Below are 23,129 nucleotides of genomic sequence, written 5' to 3' on the forward strand. Positions count from 1 at the left end.
CCTATGGCACACTTAGTGAGGAAAAACGGTTCTCAGTGAACGCATTAGAAACATTTGTCCTTTGAAAAATGCAAGACTGTGCCAACTAATGAGGACAGCCAGAACATTTGTCACAAGAAATCTTGGAAAGATTGAACTTTCCTTTGACCCTTTATCTTTCCAGGTATGGAATGTTAGGCAAGGATAACATGAACAGACATTGGTCTAAAGTTCTAGAGAATGCAAAGGTAGCGAAAGTCAGGTGTTTTGATACATATACTCATTGTTTGAGTCAACTGCTGCAGGCATAATTCTCGAGTGGTTGAAATTCTCTTTGGTTTAAATTATCAATAGGAAAGGATTGAAGAATATAGCAAGATAAGTCTTCATGTTACTTCACCTAGGTTAGGCCATGCCAGCAAGCCCTGCTGTTCAAGTACATTTGACTCTGTGGGAAAGTATTGAAAGGGAGGCTGTTGACTGCACACCATGGTTGTAGAAAAAGAAAAAAACTCTTTAGGTATTCAATTTATATTGGGGAAAAATATGTTTCAAGAGAGAAGAGAATCAATGCAGTGTTAAGAGAATCCAGAAAAGGATGCTCTTATATTTGCTTTCAAGGAATTTACTGGAAGGGCTTTAATAAAAATGAATATCTGTTTTCCCTTTGTCTTTTTCAATCCCTTTGAAAAACTGAGAATCTAAGAATTCCTCTTTTGGATGTGTGAGGATATGTGGTAACACAGGAAATCAGATTGCCACCGAATCAAAGTCCAAACACTGGGTGTGAAGCTATGTGTCTCTGATGTAAACTGGGAAGAGATCATATTTAAAAAAGCAAATATGTGTTACATTCATATATCATGTATGTAACATATTCGTGCTTTCTTATGTATTGTACTCTATTCAGTTTCTAAAACACTTTCTCCATCCTGCCTTACCTATTCCCATCCTCTTCACATTCAAAAAATCTCAAAAACTGATAACTGGGTAAGAGAGCAATGTTATTTCCCTCACTGCTAACTCCTCATTCTGTTCTGTACCTATAAAGTATTCTATGTGCTAATCACTGTCAAATGTCTGTGTGCGTATGTGTGTGTGTATGGTTTGTGTGAGAGAGAGACAGAGAGAGAAAACTGCTGATAAATTAATGTATTTGTGAAATCTCATATGCTGATCTAGATATATCATTGCCAAGGTAATGCAGAGTCTGCTAATGAAAAAAATCAATGGCTTTGGGGTAAGGAGAAATGAGGTCCAAGCCCGGGTCTACTAATTATTCTGTGTGTGACTACGCACATCTCAGACTCACTAAACTTTAATCAGTTTATCATTAAAATGTGGAAAATTATATATTAACTGCCTATTTCTCATAAACAAAAAAACAAGGTATAGATTGTAAATTGGTTTAAAATTTTTGCAAGGACTGTACAATTCAAAGTAATTATAATCATCTTTAGTTCCCATATTCATTTGCTTATACAGTTAATGTTTTAATGTATCTACTCTGAACCAGATACTATACAAGTTACCAGAAATATACTATGTTGAACAGGCTAAACATGGCCTCTATCCTTACAGAGATTTCAGTCTAGTGAACAAGATAGATCTTTGTGCCTTCTGCAGAGGCAGCCATTGTTCTGAAGGCCCTAGTATAGGAAAGATCATGTAATATTAGGGATGCAAAAGAAGCCATGAATGCAAAGAACACAGAAAGCATTGAGATGAGTGGTATGAGGCAGACTGGGCAGAGGGTTGGGTGTGAATGTGGAAGGTGGGAGTCAGGCAATAGGAGCATATCATACTTGGTAAGCCACAGCAAAAGTCTTGGGCTTTACCTTGAGGACAGAGAGGAGACATTGACGTATTTGCAGCAAGAGGATAACAAAATCATATTTGTGTTTTCAAAAGGTCATTCCAGCTGCACTGTGGAAGGAGAACAATAGAAAGAGACACACAAATACAAATGGAAGAGATGGTAATAGTTTGAACAAGGTAGATGGACAGTTGAGGTGAAGAAAAACAGGCTTGGCTCAGGAAATGTTTAGGTTATTTAATGGTTAGGACTTGGTGATTGGGAATCGGACGAGTCAAAAACAATGCCAAGTTTCTGTCTTGAGAAACTAGGTGAGCGGCACTGCTGTTCACTGAGAATGGGAAGTTTGGATGGAACAGTAATTGGTAACACTTGGTGAATGCTTAAAACTTGAAGATACAATTCTAAGTGCTTTTTATGTACTCTATTATTTTACAGACAAGAAAACTGATAAAGGTAAAATAATGTCCAGGGTCATATAGCCAGAGAGTTGGCTTCAGTCTAAGCTCCTGATAATGATGATGTGCTATCTCCCTCTCAAGAGCGTCATTTCAATTTTGAACATGTTGTGTTTGAGATGCCCATAAAATATAAAGTGGAAATGATGAGGGAAATAAATCTGAGTTATAGATAAAAAAATTTTACAGCCATCCGCTTACCATTTAATTTATGTTAAATGAAGTGAGAGAGTTGGGAAAGGTGAACAAGATTATTTAAAACACACACAAAAAAGAGTGTACAATTAGAAGGGCAGCAGGCCTAGGGGAAAATTCTAATGCTATAAATCTCAGGGTCTGGAGAAAGTGACACCTTCTCAGAGGACTGATAGGGAGGAACCAAAGTATAAGAATAAATGTCATAAGAGTATGACCTCAGGGGAGCTAGAGGAAGAGAGTGTTTCCCAAAGGAGGATGTAGTTCTGTGCCCTTAACAGAGCTACTTGCTAGTAGGTCAACTAAGAAAGGATTAAAAGGATAAAGGGATTAAGAAAAAAAAAAAAAAACTTCTTTTAAACATGGAAGTTAATCTCTCACCTTCCTAATTTATCTATTCTTACAACCAAGACTCCACAAAACTAAAAAGAATTTAAATATACCAATACTTACAGGATAAAGGAAATAGAAGAGGAAACATCAGCACATAAGAAACTTCAACACATTTTTAGAAGACATGGAAAAAAGATGTAGTTTATATATATCTACATTGCAAAAGATAACTTTAATATAAATTGCCCACAAAGAGATATAAAGTTTGATTTTACTCCACATGCCTCCTTAGAATCTTGGAAACACCAGGTACCAGGCAAGACACTGAAGAGACTTAGTGCTAAAAATAGGAAAATTGGCTGAAAGTCTCTATATAAAAAGTAACATGGCTATCCCCTAGATGGAAGACCAAAATATTCTCCAGAATGTTTTTTCAGAATATTCTTTGGCTTGCTGCCAGATCATTCTGCAGTGAAACCTATCATGCATACATGGTTTCCCACTAGCTTTTTAGAGCTTCACTCTTCAATATTGAAGGACAACCAGGAATCACCAGATATTTGTGGAAAATCTCTATCATGAAAGATGACGACCGAAAGAAAGAAACAGGAAATAGAGCTCAGAAATAATACAGAGAACAGGGAGAAAAAGACAAAAAGGCTATAGTTAATATCTTTTGAGACAAATCAAAATGGTATGGCATGCTGAAACAGGGAGCACTCAGGAAACACATAATTCTTGTAAAGCAAAAGTATGCTATCACATACGAGATAATTTAATACATGGATTTAGAAGATATAGTTGAGAAAATCTCCCAGAAAAAAGAATAAAAAGATAAAGACATGGAAATTACAAGAGAAAAAAATGATTAAATTATACATAAATCTAAGGAATAGTCCTTCATTTCACTAATTGCAGAAAAGAGAAAAAAAATTTGAAATAAAGAAAAAGAAATGAGCAATTAAGTACCAATTAAACAATAACAGAAAATCTAACAGAATTGCAGGATACATACTTCCAGAGTGAAAGGGCCCATCATGTACCCAGTACAATAGATTTTTAAAAAACAAACAAACAACAACAACAACAAAAAAACCCAAAGCATATTGTCATGAACTTTTAAGACTGAAAATAAAATAAAATTTTAAAATTTTTCTGGTGGAGGGGAAGGTGAGTGTGAAATGGGATTTTGAATAGGAATGGACTTGGTTCCCTTAGAAACTAGAAAATATAATAAATAGAAAGTCCCTTCAAATTTATGAAGGAAAAGTGTTTCTGTCCTAGAAGTCTATATCCAGCCAAACATTCAATTGTCTGTGGGTAAAATAAGGCTATTTTCAAACATCAAGCTCTCAAAAAATGTCTATACCATAAATCCTTTCTCAACAAGTGAATGGACATTGTATTTTACCAAACTGAAGGAATAGATCTAGAAGAAAAAGTCATGGGACCCATAAAATAGGAGATGTAACAGAGGAAAGAAATGCAAATTTCACAGCATGATAGTGAAGAGAAATTCCAGGAGGGCAGCTATTTATCAGGTCTAGAAGAGTAACCACTCCAGACTTTCTAACCAAGAAGTGGATTAATTAGCATGTGATATGAAAAAAAAGCAGCATGCTCCACTTTTAAAGGCTCTCAGACAAGTAATAAATGGTGACCTCAGGAGAGTACCAAATTTTACTTGAGTCTATGAGGAGGAGAGTGGGGAACATTCATAGTAGAGGTTGAGCTTCAGTGAAGTTGTTGATCATTGTCTAAGGTACAACCTATGAATTCAGAGGAAGTAGAGGAGAGAGGAGTTGGGCCAGGGGAATAGTTCAGCACATTGTGCGGATGAGAGGAGAGATAGAAAATATGAGTAGAAGAGCTTACATTTTGAGTTCATGAGAGGGAAAGCAATCCTAAGTGAATTAAATTCCAAAAGTTTTGGTGGACAGTGGACACTAGCCAAATGGTTCAGGTATAGGCCTCAAGATTCTCTTTTTTCCTCTTGATTTACAATTTAAAATGTGCAATGGCAGCAAGAAACACATATCAAGAGATATTCACATGGTCCAGCACAAAAGGATGAGTAAGAGACTTTGGGCAGCAAGAAGCATGAACAAGTGATTCATCACTCATCTGTGAGTCATAGAAGAAGACAGAGTATATGTCTTGGGTCAGCTCTATGGCATCACTGCTTGGTGGTCAATATGGCTAATAACTACTCAAATTAAAAACCTGGGAATCTTTCAAGACACCTCCCTCCCCCCCATAGCCTTCTTTTTTCAAACTCCCATCTAATCCATCACAGGCTCTCTGAATTCTGCTTCTTAAATATCTTCCCAATCCGTCACTTCTCTCCATGTTCACTGCTATTACCATAGTATAAGCTATCATCGCTTACATTTACAACTGCAATAACCACAACAAACATTTACAAGGTGTCAAATACATGTCAGATATTTACTAGGTGCATATATTGGATTCCTAACATGTGCTAGATCCCAAGTAGAGACATAAAGGCACCAATCCTACAACCAAGAATTTCAAGTAAGGCCAAGTAAAACCATCGTTACAAAATCTTGTGTTTTTCAGGATCCCAGAAATAACAATAGGAGTTTGAGAGATAGAAAGTAACAGAGAAGAAAGGTCATCTTTTAAATTTTTTTTAGTCAGCCTTCTGCAGATTACCATGTGCAAACAACCATGAGTGTTCAACTTGTCCTCAGAATATCTTTTTATTAATTTCAGATGCTAAAAGAGGAATAAGAATGGCTTTGGGCTGAACATCCAACAGCTCTTCAGCATATTCTACTTGGTTGCCTCCAAATTTGACTTAACATAAGCAATTTAAAAAACAAAATGCTATTTTTTTTTACGAACTATCACTAATTTCTGTTTTAGCGATACATTTGTGTTGCTCAAGTCAAAATAAATTAATAAATTTAAATGCAAGTTTCAAGTCAATGTTCATTCCACATTAATCCTGTCATTGGCAAACTACATTGTTTACTGTGAATTTAAGAATAAGTAAGATGCCATCTCATGAAAGAACTTGCCTCATCCGTGGGAAAATAGCACACACAATTGGGAAGCAATGTCATTAGCGCTGTAGGAACTCAGAGGAGACGCTGTTCATTTTTCCTTGAAAAATGTTTACAGAGATAGTGACCTTTTAGTTAGAATGAGAAATTTTTCTAGCAAATTATCAGTAGTTGATGGTGATCGAAAGGGGAGTCCCAAACATATTTATTTATTCATCAATGCAATTATTTGTTCATTATACAGTTGTTACTGAATATCTGCTGTATGTCAAACACAAAGACAAATATGAAGATGAACAAAACTCAATCCCTGCTGTTAGGAGGCTTACAGTCTAAGAGAAAATGAAATGAAAAATAGATTGAATATCAAGTGTTAAAGGTGCCATGATACAAGTCTGTCAAGATTTCATGGCATTTGGCCAGTTTAACCCAGCGGAATAGAGAAAAGATGTGTCAGGGATGTCACAGGAATTTCTACCATGATTACAAGTTGTTTTCTCTCATCAAAATCATAGAATATATAAACATAGGCCCTTATTCTGAAGTGAATAACCAATACAATTCTAATCTGTAGTTCCAATAGAGCATAAACTTAATGAAAACAGAGTCTTTGTTCAATTCACCACTATATCCCCAGTATCTAGACCAGTGCCTGGAACATAGCCATTATTCAATAATTTGTTCACTGATGGAATGAAATCGTGGATCAAAACAGGACAGCATAAACTTTGGAGATGAAACTAGAATATTTTTTGCAGAAATGGAAGAAATGTCTTTTTCGACAAATTCTGAAAGTTTTTCTTATACTCTGTAATTTGTGTGAAGTTAAAAAACATATTATAGACCCATACTTCAAGTGAGAGTGTAAAGCATGAAAGTAGCATTGAACTTAGTCAGGATTGTGTTCTGGTCCAATTCTGCCTTTCCAAAGCTGTGCCATGATAGTTCTCTTAACCTCTCTGAGTCCATATTTTTTAATTTGTTAAATGAGAATAAGACCTGTCTTACATATCTTGCAGAGCTGTTTAAGGATTCAAAGATATAATGCATGTGTGTGTTCTATATACACTTTAAAACATTAGAGATTTATAAAATGTGTAACAAAAATTAGATTTATAAGCTGCAAATATTACAAGAATACCTTCCAAGGACAATTTACTTAGCAGATTTTTTTTCTCTCTGCAGTGCAGTGCCTGGAGATGACCACCAAACGGAAGATCATCGGCCGTCTGGTGCCGTGCCGATGTTTCCGAGGTGAAGAAGAAATCATCTCAGTCTTAGATTACTCCCACTGCAGCCTTCAGCAGGTGCCGAAGGAGGTCTTTAACTTTGAACGGACATTGGAGGAGCTTTATCTAGATGCCAATCAAATTGAAGAGCTACCCAAGGTAATTTTTGACAACCTCAAATATTCACTGTAAATGAATATCTCATAAATTTCAAAGATTTGGCAGAATGATAGATTTTTTTTTTCTTCGAACCTAATACATGTTTATTATATAAGGAGCTTCTGGGTGACAAATATCTGTTATGATCACATCTACTAATGGTAAATAAAAAGGCAAAGCTATTTTTTGTTTTCCTTTTTTAAAATTTTTTATTATACAAAATAAACGTTCTTTTTTTTTTTTTTTTTTTCTGGCCCTTTACCAATTTCTCTCTAACTCTCCCTCCCCCTCCCACTTTCCCACCTCTGGCACTCTGGCAGCCTCAGTTCCACTCTCTCCTGAAAGTTCAAGCAATTATTGTGCTCACTGAATCCTTCTTTCTTTCTTTTTCTGCTTTTTTTTTTTTTTTTTTTTTTTTTTTTCAGCACCCACTTGTGAGTAGGACGTGGTATTGCTTTTTCTGTGTCTGGCTTATTTCACTTAATGTGATTTTCAATACGTTCATCCATGTTGCTGCAAATGGCAGAATTTCATTCCTTTTTACAGCAGAGTAGTATTCCATTGTGCACATATACCACATTTTCCTTATCCAGTCATCCATTAATGGACATATACATTGGTTCCAACTCTTGTAACTATTGTAAATAGAGCTGCAATGAACATGGGAGTGCAGGTATCCCTTAAACATGATGATTTCCATTCCTTTGGTTATACATCCAGCAATGGGATTGAAGGATCCTATGGAAGTTCTATCTGTAGTTGTTTGAGGAACCTCAATACTGTTTTCCGTAATGGCTGCACTAATTTATAGTCCCAGCAACAGTGTAGGAGGGTCCACTTTCTCCACATCCTCACCAGCAATTGTTATTCTCAGTCTTTTGATACTGGCCAGTCTAACTGGGGTAAGACAATATTTCAATATGGTTTTGATTTGCATTTCTCCAATGCTTAGTGATTTTGAACATTTTTTCACGTGTCCATTGGCCATTTGTATATCTTCCTTTGAGAAATACCGGTATAGCTCCTTTGCCCATTTTTTAATCAGGTTACTTGTTTGTTTACTGTTAAGTTGTTTGACTTCCTTCTATATTGTGGATATAAATCCCTTGTAAGATGCATAGTTTTCAAATGTTTTCTCCCATTCTGTAAGTTGTCTTTTTGCTCTAAAACTGTTTATTTTGCTGTGCAGAAGCTTTTCAGTTTGATATAATTCCATTTCTTTATTTTTTTCTTTTGTTTCCTGTGTTTTTGTGATCTTGTTCATAATATCCTTGCCCATTCCTATTTTGTGAAGTGTTCCTACTCTGTTTTTCTTTTAGCAGTTTTACAGTTGCAGGTCTTATATAAGTGTTTAATCCATTTTGAGTTGATTTTGGTATATGGTGAGAGGTAAAGGTCTAGTTTCATTCTTCTACAAATGAATGTCTAGTTTTCCCAGCACCACTTATTGAAAAGGCAGTCCTTTCCCCAATGTATGCTCCTATTGCCCTTGTCAAATATCAGTTGGCTGTAAGTATGTGGGTTGATTTCTGGATTCTCTATTCTGTTCCATTGGTCTGAGTATCTGTTTTCATGCCAGTACCATGCTGTTTTGTTTACTATAGTTTTGTAGTGTGATTTGAAGTCAGGTAGTGTTATGCCTCTGGCTTTATATTTATTTATTTATTTATTTTTTACTAAGGATTGCTTTGGCTCTTAGGGTTCTTTTGTTGTTCCATATGAATATTAGGATTTTTTTTTTTATTTCTGTGAAGAAGGCCATTGGTATTTTGATTGGGATTGCACTGAATTTGTAGATCACTTTTGGTAGTGTGGACATTTTCACAATGTTAATTCTTCTAATCCAAGAGCATGGAATGTCTTTCCATCATTTTGTGTACTCTTTCATTTCTTCAGCAGTGATTTGTGGTTCTCATTGTAGAGATCTTTCACCTCCTTGGTTAAATGGATTCCTAGGGCTTTTTTTTGTTTGTTTTGATGGCTATGGTAAATGGGCTTGCTTTCTTGATTTCTTTTACTGTTAGCTCATTATTGGTGTGTGAAAATGCTACTGATTTTTCTGTGTTGATTTTGTATCCTGCAACTTTACTGAAGTGGTTTATCAGCTCTAAGAGTTTTTTAGGAAAGTCTTTAGGTTTCTCTATATATAGGATCATGTCATCTGCAAACAGGGACACTTTGATTTTGTCTTTTCCAATCTGGATGTCCTTTATTTCTTTCTCTTGCCTGATTGCTCTGGCTAGTACTTCCAAAACTATGTGAAATAGTTTTGGTGAAAGTGGGCATCCCTGTCTTGTTCCTGTTCTTAAGAGAAAAGCTTTCAGCTTTTTCCCATTCAGGGTGATATTGGCAGTGGATTTGTCATACATGGCTTTTATTGTGTTGAGATACTTTCCTTCTGTACCTAATTTTCTGAGAGCCTTTATCATGAAGGTTGTTGAATTTTGTCAAATGCTTGCTCTGCATCTATTGAGATATTCATATAGTCTTTTCCTTGATTTTGTTGATGTGGTGTATCACATTTATTGATTTGCATATGTTGAACCATCCTTGCATCCTTAGAATGAATCCCACTTGATTATGGTATTAATTTTTTTGATGTGTTGCTATATTCTGATTGCTAACATTTGGTTGAGAAGTTTTGTATCTATGTACATGAGATACTGGTTTGTTGTTTTCTTTTTTTGTTGTATCTTTGTCTGGTTTTGGTATCAGGGAGATGCTGGCCTCATAGAATGAGTTTGGGAGAATGGCCTCAGTTTTAATTTTTTGGAATAGTTTCAAGAAAATAGGTATTAATTCCTCTTTAAAGGTTTGGTAGAATTCAGCAGTAACTCCACCTGGTCCTGGGCATTTCTTTGTTGGGAGATTGTTGATTACTGTTTCAACCTCATTGTTTGTTATTGGTCTGTTCAGGTTTTCTATTTCTTTGTTCAGTCTTAGTAGTTTGCATATGTCTGGAAATTTGGCCATTTTCTCTAGGCTTTCCAAATTGTTGGCACATATTTACAATAGTCTCTAATGATTCTTTGTATTTCTGTGGTATTGGTTGTAATGTCTCCTATTTCATTTCTGATTTTATTTGTATGGCTCTTCTTGCTTGTTTTTTTAGTTAGCCTAACTAATGGCTTGTCTATTTTGTTTATCTTCTCAGAAAAACAGCTTTTTGTTTTGTTGTTCTTTTGTATCATTTTGGGGTCTCTACTTCATTTAGTTCTGCTCTAATATTATCTCTTTCCATCTACTAATTTGGGGATTGGATTATTCTTGTTTTCTAGTTCTTCGAGGTGTAGCATTAGGTTGTTCATTTGAAATCTTTCTATTCTTTTGGTGTAAGCATTTATTGCAATAAAATTCCCTCTTAGTACTGCTTTTGCAGTATCCCACAGGTTTTGGTGTGATGTGTCCTTATTTTCATTAGTTTCAATAAATTTTTTCATTTGCTGTTTAATTTAATCTTGGACCCATAGGTCATTCAAGAGCTTTTGTTTAATTTCCATGTATTTGTATTGTTTCCTGAGTTCTGCTTATTATTGATTTCTAGTTTAATCCATTGTGGTCTAAGAAGAAACTTGAAATAATTTAAATTTCTTAAAATTTATTGAGACTTGATTTTTGACCTAATATATGGTCTATCCTGGAGAATATTCCATGTACTGATGAAAGGAATGTTTATTATGTAATTGTTGGATGAAATACTCTGTAGATATTTGCCAGGTCCAGTTGATCTAAAGTGTCATTTAAATCCTATGTTTCTCTGTTCATTTGTTGCCTTCATTTTCTGCTGAGTGCTAAGAGAGGCTTGTTGAGGGGCCCCACTATTATTGTTTTGGTGTCTGCTTTTCTCTTTATGCCTAATAGTGTTTGCTTTATATATTTGGATGCTCCAGTAATGGGTGCATATATATTTATGATTGTTATGTCTTCTCACTGGATAGATTCCTTTATCATTACATAATGATCTTATCTCTTCCTGTGGTTTTTGGTTTAAAGTCTATTTTATCCAATATTAGAATAGCTACTCCTGCTTGTTTTTGATTTCCATTTGTATGGTATATCTTTTTCCATCCCTTCGCTATTAGTCTGTGTGTGTCTTTAAAAGTGAAGTGAGTCTCCTGAAGACAGCATATCATAGGGTCTACCTTTTTAACCAATCAGTCTATGTCTTTCAAGTGGGGAGTTTAATTTATTTATATTTAGGGCTTTTACTGAAAGGTATTGTCGCACTTCTGGCATTTTATCAATTTCCATTTGGATATTTTAAATATATTTTCTTCCTTTCTTCCACTTTTATTGTTTGTCTTCAATGTTTGTTGGTTTTTTGAGGTGGTAAGATTTAATTTCTTTTTTTTCTCACTTGCATTTTTGTTCTATCAGTGGGTTTTGTTCTTTCTTGTGTATTTGTGGTAGTGGTTACTGTATTTTGAATTCCAGATGTAGGACTCCTTTGAGCATTGCTTTCAGGGCTGGTAATGTGTGGTGAGCTTCTGCAGCTTTTGTTTGTCTGAGAAATACACTATCTCTCCATCATTTCTGAAGGATAGCCTTTCAGGGCATAGTATTCTTGGCTGGCAATTTTTTTTCTTTTAGTACTTTGACTATATCATCACATTTTTTTTCTGGCCTGTAGAGTTTCTGTTAAAAAGTCTTACTCTGATAGGGACTCCCTTATAGGTGATTTGATACTTTTCTCTTGCTGCTTTTAGGATTCTTTGTCTTTGAGTTTTGCCAATTTAACTATAAGGTGTCTCAGAGAGGATTTTTTTGGATTGAATCTATTTGGGAGTCTTTGAACCTCCTGGTTCTGAAGGTCCACTTGTCTCCTTATACCTGGGAAATTTTCTGCTATTATTTTTTTGACTAGGTTTTCAATTTCTTTTCCTTTCTCCTCCCTTTCTGGAACATGCATGATTCTAATGTTTGTGCATTGTTGTCTGCTAGCTCTCTTAGATCTTCTTCATTTTTAAAAAATTCTTTTTTTTCCTTTTTTTGTCCACCTGGGTTACTTTGAACAGACTATCTTTGGGATCAAAAATTCTTTCTTCTGCTTGTTGTAGTCTGCTGCTTAAGCTCTCAGCTTTTTTTTGTTTGTTTGTTGTTCTTTTGGTTTTATTTTTGTTGTTGTTGTTGTTGTTGTTGTTGTTGTTGTTGTTGTTGTTGTTGTTGTTGTTGAATAACTCCTTCAGTTCCATGAGTTCTGCTGCACTCTTTTTTGAGATATTAATCTCTTTGCAAATTTCTTCCTTCATATCCTGTTTTTTTTTCCCCCCTCATTTCATTATTTTGCCTAACTTAGTCTTTTCATATCTCATCCAGTTTCCTGAGGACTATTGCCCAGAATTTCTTTTCAGTCCTTTCAAGGGTTTCCTGCTCTATAGGGTCTGGTATTTGAGAATTATTGTATTCTTTTGTTGGTGTCATATTTTCTTGGATTTTTATATTTATAGTATTTCTACGTTGATGTCTGGTCATCTGGTGGAGCAGTTAGTTCTTCTTTACTCTGGAGTGGGCTCTGTGGAAAGAGACTTTCTCTTCTTTTTCTGGTCTCCACTGGTAAATCTCCTTTTGTCAATGCAGTCAAGTGGCTTTCAGGCCACCTGCCTGGTGGCTGTGACTACTACTGTGGCAGCAAGCCACTTTTCTAGCAGCTGTGGCTGTGGTAGCAGCTGTGGTGGGCCACTCATGTGGAAGTGATATTTTCAGTATTCTCCTGCCTTCTGCTAGGGGATGGGGGTTGCCCACAGCTCCTGCCCAGAACCCAATGCATGCTTCTCCCTTGATAATGTTAACTATAGACTTCTTTGTAGGTAATTGACATATCATTGAAATTGATAATAACTTCCTCCAGTATTCTCATTACCTTTTAATACCATTTCATTTGTAACTTTATGTGCTGCATGAATGACAGATTAAACTTCATGGAAATAATAATTTTATGAATTATGCCTGTTAGTTTAATTTAAAATGGTCTCCACAAAAACACAGATTGGAGGGTTGAGATCAATAGCTTATGTTTAGAAAAATAAGGAAAAATATGACACTCTTTTCTTGAACTGAAAATTTATACAAGGGTACTTCAAAAAGTTCATGGAAAAATAGAATTAAAAGATAATATGAATTTTTCCATGAACTTTTTAAAGTACCCTTGTATGTTGTATATTAACTTATTTTAAAACCTTGAATTATATTTTCTAAGTCTAAGAAATGCATTTACACACACACACACACACACACACACACACACACACGTGCACAGTTAATACTATCATGAAAAACATGCTTTTGGTCCTTGATTTTATATATTTGATTATTACAAATATCACTGAATTTATGTATAATATAGCTAGTAAAAATAGTTTACTGAAATATTAACTATCAAACTTTGTTCACACACACATGTGTGCACACACACACAGACACACACTGCCATTATAACATTGTGCTATGCTAAGAAAACCAAGTCTCCTGTGACCTTGTTCTCTGCGACAGAAAAGATTGGATGATAAGAGATTAGCCAAAGCAGACCAAGGCCCCATAGCAGAAAGGTTCAAAAACTAAACCAGGGGCTAGCCAATTAGCTCAGTTGGTTAGAGTGTAGTGTTATAACACCAAGATCAAAGGTTAGGATCCCTTTGCCAGCAAGCTGCCAAAAAAACAAAACAAAACAAAATGTATGCCAGTTAAAACAGTTGATCCTAACCTACTGCTTAGGCTAAAAAAAAAAAAAATGTATTAAATATCCAGTAACCAGAAAAAGAATCTTCCACAATAAAAAGTTGGACTTCATTATCAAAATCTGATATTTCAATGTACCAATCAAAATAAATTATGAATAATTGTTTTCATTTCATAACATAACTGTTTTCATTTAGGATTATGAATTATGGTGTTTACATAACACTAAACTGGATACTATTTAATACATACTTCAAAAACAATTACTTTATTTTTGACAGCCTAAGTGTTTAGTGTCATCTTGGATCTTCCCTCGGGAGGGATGTGTCAGGCCTAAAAAAATTGTTGGTAATGTGGATTAGCACCAGGATTGTACCTCAAGTAGAGGCTGAACTGGAATGAATTGTCTCTTTCACCAAACGAGGAACTACTTGAGGGCAGGGAAGCACTTTATTCCTCTTTTCCTCTCTGTACACAGACATGCATGGTGTTTTTCACAGAATGGATACTCAGTCTATCTGTTGTCACTGATGCAGAGAACTTCATGTGCTATAGGACTTGATGAGCAAAACCATATAAGGTTAAATAAGTGACAAATGTATTTAACTGTAATTTAGAAAAATAAGCACAAGTATATTTTTCAGGTCAGAACAATCTAGGATTGCCAGATGAAGCAGAGGACCAGCAATTAAATTTGAATTTTAGATTAAAAAGCAGAGAACTTTTTACTGTAATTATATCTCAGATATTGCATGGGATACATTTATACTAAAAAAAGAGTTTTTTATTTACATGAAATTCAAATCTAGCTAGACATCCTATATTTTTATTTGCTAAATCTAGCAACCCTAGGCCAATCTACTCATTTAAAATCTTTTCCTAGATCCATGCAACAGATTTTGTAAGATTAATAGTAAAAACATGGTTAATTAATCAAGCAAATATTTATTTAATATCTACTCTACTACACAGTACATGAGGCTTTAGGGTGGTTACAAGTGAAATAAATCTCAGTCCCCGCTCTTGAGAATCTAACAACCTAATTACAAAGAAAAACTGAAGCATTAGAGTCGAATGCTCAGCAATGTATAATCAGAGCCAAAGAACCAAATACTGTGGTAGAGCTTATGTATAGAGAAGAGTTTCATTTTGGAGAAGTAAGGGAAAGGCTTGACCAAAAAGCACCAATGCAAAAATTAAGAATGTATATATGGGGAGAAGGGGAGAGGGAACAGAGTTGGGAAGAGTCTGGAACTGCAGCTGCATGTTGGTGAGTGCTGACTGTATGTAGGGGAGTAGGGAGGACCCTATTCAGATTATGAAAGGTCTTGAAAGTCACATAGATTTGTTTGACCAAATTCATTAGTCAGACGATGTCATTGAAGAGTCTTATAAATCATGTAATTCACTAAGAGCCTAAATAGGCTTAGAAGAGAAATCTTAAGATATTTTGTCTGTTTGGTTAGTTAAAACAACAGATTAACAATAAACAAAAATAATATAAATGTACCAAAGACTTAATATATTTTCCCAATGTATTAGAATTAAGGAGGGATTATTAATTATCCTTTATTATTGGTATGCCTTATATATTTAAAATATCTTTCACATAAGGTTTCTGTGAGTTTCCAAATTCAATTTTGTTATTTTCATAAAACAGCTCTGTAAACTAGTGTCCTCTAAAGTATCTGATTTATTGAGATATGATCTAAATGATCTGACATTGAGATATGATCATAATAGTACATGGATATATTTGTGCATTATTAGAAAAATAGGAAATTAAGAAACAAAAGTATTGATGTATCAATTATGGTTCATTGTGTGTTTCATGTAATAGAAAACCAAATCCCAATCCAAACTGACTTTAAATAGAAATAGACTTGATTGGCTCACATAAGTGGAAAGTCCATCTCAGGACAGGATCCAGAATTGGTTTGTTTTTATTCACCTTGTGTGAAATCAACTTTTTTCTGAGATGGGCTTCTCTCATGGTGACAGAAAAGCTGCAACAGTTCTAGAGTTCACTTCCACAGCAACCAAAAAGAGAAATATCTGACTCCTGAAAACTCTGTGAAAATAAAAAGTGTCTCCTCCAGAATCCCTCAACGAACTTGTCCTTAGTTCTCATTGGCCTTACTTGTGTCATATGTTTATTGCTGATCCAATTCCATTGCTGTTTGATTACAGAATAAGCTACTATGGCAAGAAAAATGGTATTACCCTGACTGAGTTAAATAATGATGGGACACCTCTGAGGAGCTAGGATTGCTGGCAGCAATCCAAAGAGAAGGGGTAGAAGGACTGTTGGGAAGACTACCACAATGAACACTACACACTGCTATAAAATGATTGCTTCATGAGGAAAAGTTGCTCTTAATCAAATAGTATATGTAAAGATTTTAAAGATTTGTAGGCAAAGTATGGAGTTCTTTAAGGATTTAAATCTTCACAATTAGATTAAATGAAGTATTTTTGTCTGCCATCTTATTTTATTGCTTTCTTTATATTCCTCTGGTATCGTTACCATTTTATTTCAGATTTGTTGAATAATAAGACAACCGTTTATATTCTTGATATTACATTATAAGTTACCTTTTTATAAATGTTTTTATTCTTTGTTCTCTGATATTTTATACAAAGTATATTCTAGCTAATCATAAATCTCTACTATATAACAAGCATAGAACAAAAAGTCAAGGTTATTGGCTTCAGGGAAGGTATGTCAAGAGTGTTTCAGAAAAGATGCAAAATTAGATGTGAAAGAATGGGAAGTATTTTGATTAGGATTAGTTCAATCTGTGTTGCTTAATCTTCTGTTGTAAAAGGTAAAAATACAAATGACATGACTTTCACACAGTGATAGAAATCCACACAGCTTATAATTTAGTACTGTTTTACTTGTTATTTGGGGTTTAGAACTTAAAAATTACAGACGGAGTAAGAGAACCTAGCAGGTGCATATTATATACAAAATGGTGTGGGAAGGCAAATGTGAAAAAAGCAATAAAGAGAAAAACTATAGAACGCTTCTTGAAACTGAAGAGGAACTAGAGAGAGAGAGAGAGAGAGAGAGAATATAAATAACTTTGGAAAAGCCAGTATGTGACCAAAATTGAAAGACTTGAAGAGTGAATTTGACAGACGAAGTCAATTGAACCAATTGTAAAAGAGAATGAGACTCAATTTAAAGCACCATACTTTCAAAGTTTTCCTGTTGTTTTCTGGAAGCCTTAGTTTCTTCATCAGCAAAATTGGGGAAATAATAGCACCATCTCCTGTGGGTAAATAGATAGAATATTGGGTGAGAAAAATGTTAAGTGAAATACCTCAAATATAAAAGTATTCAATAATTGGGATTTTTTAAACTCCTGTCACAGCTGAAGTAAAATTTCTGTGTTAATTACCCCTAATCAAACAAACGTAAGATTTTGCAACATCTTAGGGTAGTTCTAGGTATTGACTATTAAACACAAAATATTGTGGCTTGACTTTATCTGTATTTGAACTCTCCAAAGACAGCTTCTTGGGAAACATTCCCCTGCCCATTGTAGGGGAAGGTTTTTGACCCTACGCAGCTGCACCAACACATTTGTGATAATACCACTTTTTTCCCAGAGAATTTCCTTGACCCACAGAATAACAATGTTATATCATTTTTGAGTAGATGCAACTTTAGGGATTATTTAATTTAGCCTTCAATTTTTACTAATAAGTAAATCTAGACTGAAAAAATTAATTGACTTCCCTTAGGCCACATGGCATGTTAGTGTTCTATCCAAAACTCTACCAAAGACTATGGATTAGTCAGGAAATATGAAGTTATGCTACAGTAGCATCAAATCAAAATCTCAGTGGATAACCGAGCAGAAGTTTTGCTTTGTGTCCTGTGAGTACTGGCAAGAACCACTGCTCTTCAAGAACCCATAGCTAACAACTAGTCCAACTTTCCGCCCAGTGCAGAATTGCCTACTCGTAATTTTTCTCACAACAGTTGTTCAACACTCTTCATGAACATTACTATTAATGGAAGAAATCACCAACTTAAAAGGCAGACCATTGTATTACCAGAAAGTTATAGGTTTTAGAAAATTTTGCAATATGTTGATGGTGTTTCCCTGTATCCATCTTTCTATCCATCCAACACTTGTTAGAAACTCAGAGTATACAAAGAGTATTAAGGCATGCCTTCCCTGGAAAAGGAACTATGCTTCCAGCATTACTGCCTTGATCCGTCAAGTATTTACCTCGATCCTTCAAGAGTTCATGTACTTTGTGTTAGGTCTCTGATCAAACATCACCTTAGAAGCTTTTCCCCATTATCTTATACAAAAGAACCACAACCACTACCACCTCTATTAGAGCTGCCATATAATGTTTTCTCAAATAAAGGAATGTGTTCTCTGACTCTAAAAGCAGTCAAAGAAGAGATGTCGTAGAATATGCTTTTACATGTATCAAGATGGAGAAAGGAATAAATCCCCTAAAATTCCTTCCAAATTTAATGTTTTGTGATTGGCTAGTTGAGCTTCTTTTTAAATAGACAAAAATGATAAATAATAGAAAGAAGCATTCTGAGTATAAGTGTAGTGACTATAGTTACTAGTTATTATCCCAGAAGTACTACTATACAATGTAAAGACTTCTGGTAAGAGACAACCTAGGTTTAGCACAAGTTCTGCCATTAATTAGTCATATGACTTCAGACATATTGTTTAGCTCCCTTGAGCCTTAGCTTATTCATCTGCAGTAGATGCTAACAAATTTGTTTCTGCCCATCTCCTAGGAATGCAGTGAAGAGGGAATAGTATACAGTATATGAAAGCACTTTAAAAAGTAATCCATAACTCTTTAGTTAGGAGAAATGGCTTACTTTAATAAGGAAGCAGATTCATTTAATGAAGTTGCTTTGCTTCTTAAAGTAAAGAAAAATACAGCACTACAGCAACGACAATAGCGACAAAGAAAACTTTTTAATTGGTTAACAAATGGCTACAGATTTGGTATTTAATATGGATTTACATTTATGTCAGTCAGTTTTTGTTTTGTTTTGTTTTATTGTAGTCCACAAAAACCAAACTGGCCATTTTAGGTAAAGATGAACATTTATTGGAAATATATCTGATTAATAGGAGCCTGCAGAATTTTACATGGAAAAAGGACAGGAACCAAGAGAGTTCTAGATTTCTACACAGTGACAGTCTGAGCCACATACTGCTGCTATCCTGAGGACATCGACCTCCAAAGACCCCCATGTAGCCATGACATTTGTTCAAGATTCAAATTTCAGGTGCATCTCCAACAAATACAAAATGAGATGCCCTTAAAAGGAAGGTTCTAAGGAAATAAGGAGAATGGATGCCAACAAGCTTTTTAAAAACATGTCTGTCCTTCAATGTACTACCTATCATATATCTTCAATTTTATTGATTCTACTTTTCATTCATTGATATTTGCTACTTAATATATACTAGTCCAAGGTCATATTTTTGTTAGACCTTTAAATAGAGTTATTTGAAATCAAGAACACTTGCTTGTTTTGTGAGAAGTCTAATGAGATCAAGGAAGATTTTAATGTGACAAATTTTGAGATGATAATTTATAGTTGTGATTTTAGTTTATACAACTTGAATGATCATTGATTATTTTGCTTTTTTATTCTACTAAAAAGAATCTTTTTGAAGTGAAAGAAACTCCTTGTATCACTATACTTGCTGATTAAACAATTGTCACAATTAAGAAATATGAAATGTTTTGCTCTAGATTAAACATGACCTAAGTTTGCAAATGTAGAACATAAAAACTGCTACTTGTTTAATAAAGTTGCTTCATTTTTTAATTTCACTTTGGCAATAATTCCCTTTAAGTGTTTGTCTTCCATAAACTTGGAATTGTTCATAACCTTGGCACTTTAAATAGGTAGCTCCATATATATCTATAGAGATCTCTCCTTAGATCCCAAGGAGGATCACCTATAAATAAAGGTGAAAAAGGGCCGACCCCGTGGCTCACTCAGGAGAGTGCAGCGCTGGGAGCTCAGTGGTGCTGGTAGTACCAAGGCCGCGGGTTCGGATCCTATATAGGGATGGCTGGTGCCAAGTGTTATGATCCCCTTACTGGTCACAAAAAAATAAAAAATAAAATAATTAAAAATAATAAAGGTGAAAAAAATGGCCTTTTTCAACTCTCTTGCTCCTTCTCAGGTATCTAGGGGGCATTATGCTGTCCTCCTGTGACAAAGTATAGAATTTTTCAGAGGATATAAAACCACATCCAGAAAAAAACTCTCATATATATGTATAAGTTATATATAAATAATCAAAATTTGACTGTTTAATCTCTTGCCTGAAGCATCTTTCTTCAAATCTGTTCTTTTATAGCAATTATTCTGGCATTCAAATGAACAGTTCTTTTTTTCCAATAAATAAATAATGTAGGTGTACTCTCCAGAGGTATAAGGAACAGTGAGATGAAGGACAGATTAGTAAAAACATAGTGTATATGCAGAAAATATTAGATAAATTTTTCTTAGATTCCTATTTTTGATTAAAATTTTTTACTACAAAAAGTTTTTAGTGTCAGCATCTCTTAATTATGTGTGTCAATGAGAAACTTGGATGTCTGTAGTGCCACAGCCATTTTTTGAACTGTTTTAAAGTTTTTCAACTGTGGACGTATTCATGCCATCACTTATTTCTAACCTTTACCCAAATATCAAATCTCATTAAAATCCGATCAAACCCACTTGCTGATTTTTTACTGCCAATTTTTGGGAAATGATATTAAAAAACACAAATCTTAGGCAAAATATATCAATTGATTTGTGTGTTCATTCAGCAAACATATCTTGAGTACCAGTTATGTGCAGACACTGTTCTAGATGCCAGAGATACAACACTGAGCAAGAACAACAAATTCCTATTCTCACGAAATTTACCTTGCTGCAAAAGAAGAATATGAATAGAAAATTTAAGGAAAAAATGTTAGGTAGTGGTAAATGCCATGATAAAAACAAAGTAGGGGAATTTCCGGAAGGCTATTTTAGGTTGAAAAGACAGTAAATACTTCTCTAAAGAGTGACCTTTTTGAAGTTCTGAATAATAACTAGAGGTCAACTGTGCAAGATATGATCCTGGAAAAAAGCATTCTAGGCAGAGGCCACACTAATGTAGGAATGAGTGTGGCATATTCAAAGAACAGAAAGAAAGCAGGTCTGTAGTAAAGGAGAGAAGAGTGTACAAGAGACAGTAGGAAAGGTAGGTGGGAGAGATGTTGGGAGAGAGTGAACTAAATCATGTAAGTTCAGATAACCTAGAATAGGCCTTAAGATTCTATTCTAAATGACATGAGGGGCCATTGAAGGATTTTAAGGAAAACAATGACATGAAATGACTTATATTTTACAATAACCACTCTGGCTGCAGTAGGAATATATTGTGGCAGGTCAAGAGTAGAGGCAAAGAGATTAGAGGCTATTGAAGCTATTCAGGTGAGAAGTTGGTGGCTTCGACCAGACTGATGGTAGTGGAGAAAAAAAGAAGTGTTTCAGACTTTTTGTTGTAGGTAATGTTAACAGAATTTTCAAATGGAATGGGTTTGGGAGTTAGGAAATTGGACCTGAAAAGAAATTTAGAAAAAGTTGCTATTGATAGAGAAAGAAAATGAGGAGAGAAAGGGTTGTTGAGGATATAAAAGGAAAGCATATGTTGTCATGATTTAAGAAGAGGGGATGTAAACTGAGATAAACTGAAATGACAGAACAGGGACCATTTTATTTGCTAGGATGTAAGTAATTGGTGACCTTGATAAGAGTAGTAGAGTGAAAACCCAATTGAAGTAGATTAAAGAGACAATGGTGAATATAAACAGCTCTCTTAAGAGGTTATGCTGTGAGGGAACACAGAGAAATAAGCCAAGCTAGAGAAAAGTTTGAGGTCAAGGTACATTTTATTTACTTTAGTTTTGTTTTTTAAGGTCAATGACATGAAAGTACTTTTGTGCACTAATAACAGTAAATCAGAACAAAGGTGGAGAAACTCGATGCAGAAAATTGATGAAATAATTATAGGAGCAAACTTCTGAAAGCAAAAGGTTATACATGGGATTCACAGAATGCATGAAGTATCACTTTTGAGAGGAATAGACACACTTCATCTGTTGTAATGAGGGAGAAAGAAGAAAATATGGGTACAGATGGTTGGTAGGATTGGAGGGATATAATGGATGATGAAATTTGGTTCAAATGATAGAGGTCTTAATGTGTGAAAGAAATACTAGAAATCAGTGAACTGAAAGGATAGGAAAAGGCAATCTTTCAACGAGCTGAGAGAGTGGGAGAGTGGGTACATGAAATTTGAGGTTACAGAGGAATATCATTTATAAAAGGAATTGAGGACCTTAAATGTATGAATTAGCTATATTTTTTAAAGTTTCTTCTTGAAATGGTGGGTAGTTGAGAATAGATACCAGAGGCAAGTTCTCTTAAAGTCCTGCTGGCTTACATGCCTAGACCATAGCATTAGCACTAGAAATTAGAAAGAAAACAGGCGGAAAGTTAAGTAAAGAGGGGAAGGCAGGAATTGCAACAAATACTTATTGATTATCTATTGTGTGCTGAGCATTCTATGTGCAATAGCTCTTTTGTCCTCAGAACAACCCTGACAAATAGGTTTTGTTATCTTCATTTTAAATTTAAGGGCACTGAAGCACAATGAGGTGAAAAAATTCACCAAAGGTGAATTCTTCACTTTACAAATCTCAGGGAAGACCTTCAGGAATTTGGCATTTGACCAGACTTTTGAAAGAACAAGAATGTGGAATCAAGAATGACAAGATTTTTATCCTAGAGAACTGGGAAAATGATACTATGAAAATAAATATTGAAAGGAGCTGTTGTGGAGAGAAGCAAGACAAATTATGTTTCAGATACAAAATATGAGATATCAAGCCAGCATCCTCATAAAGATTCCAAAAGACAGTGAGAGGTCTGAGATGAGCCTCATTATATCAGGACTGGCAATGCAAATAAAACTTTCACCCAGAGATCAGAAACAAACAGCTATGTTTTGTTTGACCAGCCTATTTCTTTTTAAATGAGTTAGTAGCCAGCTTATAAAATATTACATTTCAAAATAAAAGGTAGAGATTTCTGCATTCTCTTTTTAAAATATTGAAAGATATAGTAGGGTCCATACTTTCCAGTGGTAACAATGTTAGCTGGAACTGCGTAGCAGCTGGGATCTTTAAATGGAGCCGA

The 23,129-nt window shown here is 34.8% G+C and overlaps 1 protein-coding gene across 2 annotated transcripts in view; it reads left to right on the top strand.

Annotated features, from left to right (window-relative positions):
• The window catches only part of LRRC7 (leucine rich repeat containing 7), a 422,920-nt gene that overhangs the window by 72,279 nt on the left and 327,512 nt on the right, over nucleotides 1–23,129 (top strand). For both annotated transcript variants that reach the window (XM_063104407.1, XM_063104408.1), the window contains exon 2: nucleotides 6,996–7,198. In XM_063104407.1, the coding sequence (XP_062960477.1) occupies nucleotides 6,996–7,198 (203 nt within the window). The remainder of the gene's footprint in view (nucleotides 1–6,995; nucleotides 7,199–23,129) is intronic.

Source organism: Cynocephalus volans, chromosome 8 (assembly GCF_027409185.1).
Source record: "Cynocephalus volans isolate mCynVol1 chromosome 8, mCynVol1.pri, whole genome shotgun sequence".
Taxonomy (NCBI): Eukaryota; Metazoa; Chordata; class Mammalia; order Dermoptera; family Cynocephalidae; genus Cynocephalus; species Cynocephalus volans.